The sequence below is a fragment of the Leptonychotes weddellii genome, chromosome 9 (genome assembly GCF_054177405.1).
Source record: "Leptonychotes weddellii isolate Sample4059 chromosome 9, ASM5417740v2, whole genome shotgun sequence".
Lineage (NCBI taxonomy): Eukaryota > Metazoa > Chordata > Mammalia > Carnivora > Phocidae > Leptonychotes > Leptonychotes weddellii.
The window spans coordinates 64689238-64695341 of record NC_138377.1 but is presented as its reverse complement, the minus strand read 5'-3'; the positions used below and the strand labels follow the sequence as shown (position 1 = coordinate 64695341).

Here is a 6104-nt window from a genome sequence, read left to right as displayed (position 1 = left end):
GAAGTAGGCTGGTCCTGAGGCCTCTAAGGCCACGGTAGAGTTTTACTTTTACCTGGCCAGCAAAGCGGAGCCAGCTCAGTCTGGTAGCGATGGAAGGGTGACACTGTAATCTGAGACACCTGTTAGGGGGCTGTAGCAAACAGTCTAAGAAACAGGCTGAAACTGGGGCATAAGTAGAGGGCTTGGAAAGTAGGCCTGTGCAAGGAAGACAGTTCAGACAGGACTAGTAGCTCTGGAGTGAGGATTTCTCCCCGCTTTCTGGTTTGGGAGACCCGATGGATGTTGGTACCAATAACCCCGATGGGAAAAGTAAGCTCCTTATTGGAGAGCTCCATTCAGAACCTCCATTTCCAGCAACATTCCATCTACTGGTCCTTTCCTGGTCAGCAAACCAGTTTCCGGAAACCGCCTCAATGTTTTCGGCCTCTGCTTTCCAACAGCTCTCTAGTTGGCAACCAGTAGCGTCAAGATGGCGGCCCCCTTAAGGACTAGTCATGTGACCTCGGGTTTCCATTGCTTGGAAGCCTGGCGGTCCGTTGCGGGGCAAGGTTCACCTGTCACGAAACGGGTGTTAGCCCTTCGAATCTCACGAGCCAATCGGCATCTGAGACGGCCATTGCGGCGAGGCGATCGGAAGATTGGCTCTCTCCCGTCGCCCAGCCAGCGGCCAATCACCGAGCATCATATACTTCGCGGACCCGCCTGGAGGCGGTGGGGTGGGGGAGCAGGAATGTCGTCACAGCGTGGCGGTATTGTTACCTAAGGACGAGAGGAGGTGGGACGTATGTTGATTGACAGACCAATTCCCCTACCGGGATTTGAGAATTTGGCGCAATATTCCCGCCTTAGGGGTGGGGTCTTATCTGATTGCCAAGTAATATTCCCCAATGGAGTCCTAGCTCATGGTGACGGGCAGGCTGCTAGACTAATGAATCCTCGGCGTGCCCGGCGCAGTTCTCCAATCGCCGGCTGGCGGGCCCCAGTCTGAGCGGCGATGGCGGCGGCGGCGGCGGCGGCAGCAGCAGCGGGGGCTGCGGGCGGTCGGGGCTCCGGGCCGGGGCGGCGGCGCCATCTTGTGCCCGGGGCCGGTGGGGAGGCCGGGGAGGGGGCCCCGGGGGGCGCAGGGGACTACGGGAACGGCCTGGAGTCTGAGGAACTGGAGCCTGAGGAGCTGCTGCTGGAGCCCGAGCCGGAGCCCGAGCCCGAAGAGGAGCCGCCCCGGCCCCGCGCCCCCCCGGGAGCTCCGGGCCCTGGGCCTGGCTCGGGAGCCCCCGGCAGCCAGGAGGAGGAGGAGGAGCCGGGACTGGTCGAGGGTGACCCGGGGGACGGCGCCATTGAGGACCCGGTGAGGGAAGGAGGGCGAGCGAGCAGGCCCGGCCGTGTCATGGGAGGCCCAGAGCTCGGGCGAGCGGGAGGCAGGCGGGGGGTGGGGGTGGGCGGGGAATAACGTGGCTGGGGCAGGGCCGGGGACGGATCCTCGACCGCCAGAAGGGGCCCAGCCGGGTTGATTCGGGCCTTATGGGTGCCTAGTGTTGCTCTAGGGAAGGTAGCTTGCTTTTCTTTTCATCGTGACCCGCGCGTGGGGCGAGGGAAATGGCCGAGCATGGTTAGGGCCGCGCTCCGACCGAGAGCAGGGCACAGCCCTTGCGTTGGTTCCTCTTAAGCTCTTCTCCATATCCTCTCCACTCCTTGTAGGAGCTGGAAGCAATCAAAGCTCGAGTCAGGGAGATGGAGGAAGAAGCTGAGAAGCTAAAGGAGCTACAGAACGAGGTAGAGAAACAGATGAATATGAGTCCACCTCCAGGCAATGGTGAGTAACTGGCGGTTGCACGCGGAGCCCGGGGTCCTCGGAAGGGTTGTGCGAGCACGGGTTGTATGGGATTAGATGCTTGGGACCTTGGAGCTGCTTGTCTGAGCAATTACTGGGCAGGTGCTGCGGTCATAGTCCATTGTGTGTTTCTCTGACCTTAGTGAGGCAAAAACCTATATTTTGGTGATGGTAATCTTGTGCCTTTCTTTGTCCTTTTTACAAATGTGTTCTTCTTTGTTCTTTAGTCCACCTCTATTCTTTGTGGAGGTTGCTAACTGGCATTTGACCTTCAAGTCTCATAGTTCTTCCTTGAGTTGGAGACCCTTTAGTTAGGAGTCCTAAGAGAAACTGCTCGACTGCAGGGGGTGGGGGGGCTTTCCCTTTAATCTAGAAATGTTGAGTTTGGGTTCCCTTGATTTTATTCACTTTTCAAAAGATTTCAGTCAAAGCTTTTCAACAGGGACTTGATTTGGGGGCAGGAGGGAATTCCTATACTGTTTTCTCTGATTTTTAAGAATGTGTTAATCTGTTGCTTGATTTGTTAAATGTTCAGTGAGTACATATTGTGTGCTAAACAGTATTCTTGATAACGGGTACAGCAGGGAACAAAACAAACTAAAATCATTCCTTCACTCTAGTGGTAGTGGTAGTGGTGCAAAAATTGGTCAAGTAGAAAACCAGCTTTTTCCCCCTGATTCTTTTTTCTTCATAGCTGGCCCAGTGATCATGTCCATTGAAGAGAAGATGGAGGCCGATGCGCGTTCCATCTATGTTGGCAATGTATGTATTAGGGTCCTGATTGGGGTTGGGGAAAGGAACATCTCAAGGATAGGTGGTGGATTTGGGGAGTATTGGGAGGGTTTGGAGGAGGTAAAAGGTAATGGTGATCAGCAGAGGCTCTGGAGTTGGAAGAGAAAAGATTAGTTTCTTAGAGAACCAGATTTGATGTGCCTTGTCATATATGGGTGGCCCAGCCCAGAGGCTAGGCAGGGTCCTTGTGAAACATGACTGCCTTTACCCACACAGGTGGACTATGGTGCAACAGCAGAAGAGCTGGAAGCACACTTTCATGGCTGTGGTTCAGTAAACCGTGTTACCATACTCTGTGACAAATTCAGTGGCCATCCTAAAGGGTAAGTAGGGAAGTAAAATCAGGTCATTTTAATCATATTTTAGAAATAGATAAATTATGTTTTATATTGAGCAGTAAGTTAAAATAAGAGGTGTTCATCTTATAAGTTAGGGCATTAATGTTATATATCTGGTTGCACGTAAATGCCTCAGAGACCAGACAGGTAAAGATGAAGGCTAGTGTGGGTGGGATCGTGAACTAGAAGAGGGAGGGACAGTTTTTGCTTAGCCCCAGCTGGTTCTGCTGTATGGAAATACAGGCCTTGTGTAAACTATTTTATAATTTTCCAAGAGTAGCTGGAAATTTGGATTGAAGTCTTCCATTCAAAAAATTTTTGACAAATAATTAAAAATGTGTCTACACTGTTACTTAAGCAGAGCATACCTGCGAGTTGGATTTGACATGTGAGCTGCTATTTGTAACTTCAGATAGATGAAATGACAATTATTTTTTTTCAGATTTGCATATATAGAGTTCTCAGACAAAGAGTCAGTGAGGACTTCCTTGGCCTTAGATGAGTCCCTGTTTAGAGGAAGACAAATCAAGGTAAGCTCCATTGCCCATTGCTGTTCTGGTTCTGTGTAAACACTCCAGGCCTATTCTGAGGCTTTCTTTTGTACATCCCTCACTCAGGTGATCCCAAAACGAACCAACAGACCAGGCATCAGCACAACAGACCGGGGTTTCCCACGAGCCCGATACCGTGCCCGGACCACCAACTACAACAGTTCCCGCTCTCGATTCTACAGTGGTTTTAACAGCAGGCCCCGGGGTCGCGTCTACAGGTCAGGATAGATGGGCTGCTCCTCTCCCCCGCCTCCCATGAGCCCTGTATGTTTCCTTCTTTCCTGATCTGAGGAACCTCCCTCACTTACCCTCCCCTTGGTCTCCAGGGACTTGGTCTCCTGCCTGTGCATGGTGAGGAAGGTAGTTGCAGGCCAGGCCAGGAGGCCAGTCTCATCATCGTTTTCTGGAGCAGGAATTGGTGATAAGGGCTGGATCTCTCCACTCTATTCTGAGAGATGCTTCTTCCCCCAGCCTTTTTTTTTTTCCTTGAGAGTTGGTGGCAGTGAAGGTGTTTACACATCAGGCCAGGAAGAACGGCCTCAGAGTAGTGAAGGCACTGCTTGGACATTTGCTACTTTTCCCAGGGTTAAGGAGGGGTTGAAGATTGAACCTCCCTTGGAAGAATACCAGAGGCTAGTTGATCCTCCTCAACAGCCATGTGGGAGGGTACTGAGATATTTACTCTTTAACTGAGCCAGTGTTTTGCAAGGTTAACTTTCTCTCTGGGCCTTGTGTGGTGCCCATGTTGCTTTACTATCATCTCTCTGCCTTTAAATAGACAGAGTAGGCATGTAGACCTTGGCTTTTCTTAAGATTTACTTATCTGCTCCCAGGAATTAGGGAGGATCTGATGGTGAAGGCTTGGGGTTTAAGAGATGTGAAGAACTGAAACTGGATAAATAATGAGTCCATTTTCTTGCCCCTATATCTCAGATGCACTTTTTTTGCCTCTGACAAAGTATTCTGTTAAATTGCCCCCTCCTTTTTGCCAGGTGTGTCACAGTTTCTGGGATTGTGGGGTCAGTTTTAGGATACTTGGAAATTTCTTTCCCCCATTCCCTGCACTGTAACTGGGGCAAGGGCCCACGGGGAGGGGCTTGTGCTGAACTCCTAAGTGATCATGTTAACACCTAACTCTCCTTCTTTCTTCCAGGGGCCGGGCTAGAGCGACATCATGGTATTCCCCTTACTAAAAAAAGTGTGTATTAGGAGGAGAGAGAGGAAAAAAGGAAAGAAGGAAAAAAAAAAAAAGAATTAAAAAAAAAAAAAGAAAAACAGAAGATGACCTTGATGGAAAAAAAAAATATTTTTAAAAAAAAAGATATACTGTGGAAGGGGGGAGAATCCCATAACTAACTGCTGAGGAGGGACCTGCTTTGGGGAGTAGGGGAAGGCCCAGGGAGTGGGGCAGGGGGCTGCTCATTCACTCTGGGGATTCGCCATGGACACGTCTCAACTGCGCAAGCTGCTCCCCTTGTTTCCCTGTCCCACTTCACCCCCTTGGGGGCTGCTCAAGGGTAGGTGGGCATGGGTGGTAGGAGGGGTTTTTTTACCCAGGGCTCTGGAAGGACACCAAACTGTTCTGCTTGTTACCTTCCCTCCATCTTCTCCCTAACTTTCACAGTCCCTTCCACCTGCTCCTGTCCTGCCAGATCTGCCACCCACCCCACCCCTCTTTTCCGGCTCCCTGCCCCTCCAGATTGCCTGGTGATCTCTTTTGTTTCCTTTTGTGTTTCTTTTTCTGTTTTGAGTGTCTTTCTTTGCAGGTTTCTGTAGCCGGAAGATCTCCGTTCCGCTCCCAGCGGCTCCAGTGTAAATTCCCCTACCCCCTGGGGAAATGCACTACCTTGTTTTGGGGGGTTTGGGGGCGTTTTTTGTTTTTCAGTTTTTTGTTTTGTTTTGTTTTCCTTTGCCTTTTTTTCCCTTTTATTTGGAGGGAATGGGAGGAAGTGGGAACAGGGAGGTGGGAGGTGGATTTTGTTTATTTTTTTAGCTCATTTCCAGGGGGTGGGAGTTTTTTTTTTAATATGTGTCATGAATAAAGTTGTTTTTGAAAATAAAAATTTGTTTGGCCTTTTGGGTGTAAGGATTATTTATCTATTTTCCTATTTTCTCTTAGATCCCAGATGGCTGTTAATTCTCCTTTGTGGAAGTGCTGGTGTTGTGGAGGGGAAGTTCTCACTTACCAATTAAGGAGTAGGAGTTAAAATTACAAGAGGAACATTGTGTATTTAGTTGAGACTGATGAGTTTTCTGGGTAGCATGCTGCCTGATTGGCATTCAAGAGGTACACTGAATGAGTCTGGGATGTGAAAGAATGGCCAGATGAGAGTGATCTAGTAGCACGTCAGTGTGCACTCCTGATTAAACTTCACGTGCAGATGAATTACCTGCACCAGCAGCACTGGAGTCTTAGCTTGGGGTCTGGGTAGCTTTTCTTGTCTTTACCTCAAGGTAAGCTCAAAAAATGAGGGGAAAAGGCAGCAGTTTGCTAAGCTTATGCTATCTTCTGTAGCCACATGGTGACCACTTAATATGCTCAGCTAACTCATTTTGAATCATACTGTTAATTAGGACTTCACTGGTTTTCACTGA

At 49.8% G+C, this 6104-nt stretch overlaps 1 protein-coding gene across 2 annotated transcripts; it reads left to right on the top strand.

Moving 5' to 3' along the window:
• Positions 1-979: 979 nt before the first annotated feature.
• On the top strand, positions 980-5572 carry PABPN1 (poly(A) binding protein nuclear 1). Of its 2 annotated transcripts, none has more exons than XM_081830733.1 (7): positions 980-1345; positions 1696-1810; positions 2523-2590; positions 2837-2943; positions 3401-3488; positions 3576-3727; positions 4663-5572. In XM_081830733.1, exons 1-7 carry the CDS (start codon positions 995-997, stop codon positions 4700-4702), a joined length of 921 nt encoding a protein of 306 aa, XP_081686859.1. In that variant the 5' UTR covers positions 980-994; the 3' UTR covers positions 4703-5572. The 2 variants fall into 2 exon arrangements, with proteins under 2 accessions (XP_081686859.1, XP_030876878.1); XM_031021018.2 differs by lacking the exon at positions 980-1345 and adding an exon at positions 1471-1546.
• The last annotated feature ends 532 nt before the right edge of the window (positions 5573-6104 follow it).

Excerpts from the sequence above, each read along its gene's own strand:
- PABPN1 (XM_081830733.1), top strand. The coding sequence starts at position 995 with ATGGCGGCGGCGGCGGCGGCGGCAGCAGCAGCGGGGGCTGCGGGCGGT. Across the intron at positions 1,346-1,695 it reads ACGGCGCCATTGAGGACCCG|GAGCTGGAAGCAATCAAAGC; the intron begins GTGAGGGAAGGA and ends CACTCCTTGTAG. Across the intron at positions 1,811-2,522 it reads GAGTCCACCTCCAGGCAATG|CTGGCCCAGTGATCATGTCC; the intron begins GTGAGTAACTGG and ends TTTTCTTCATAG.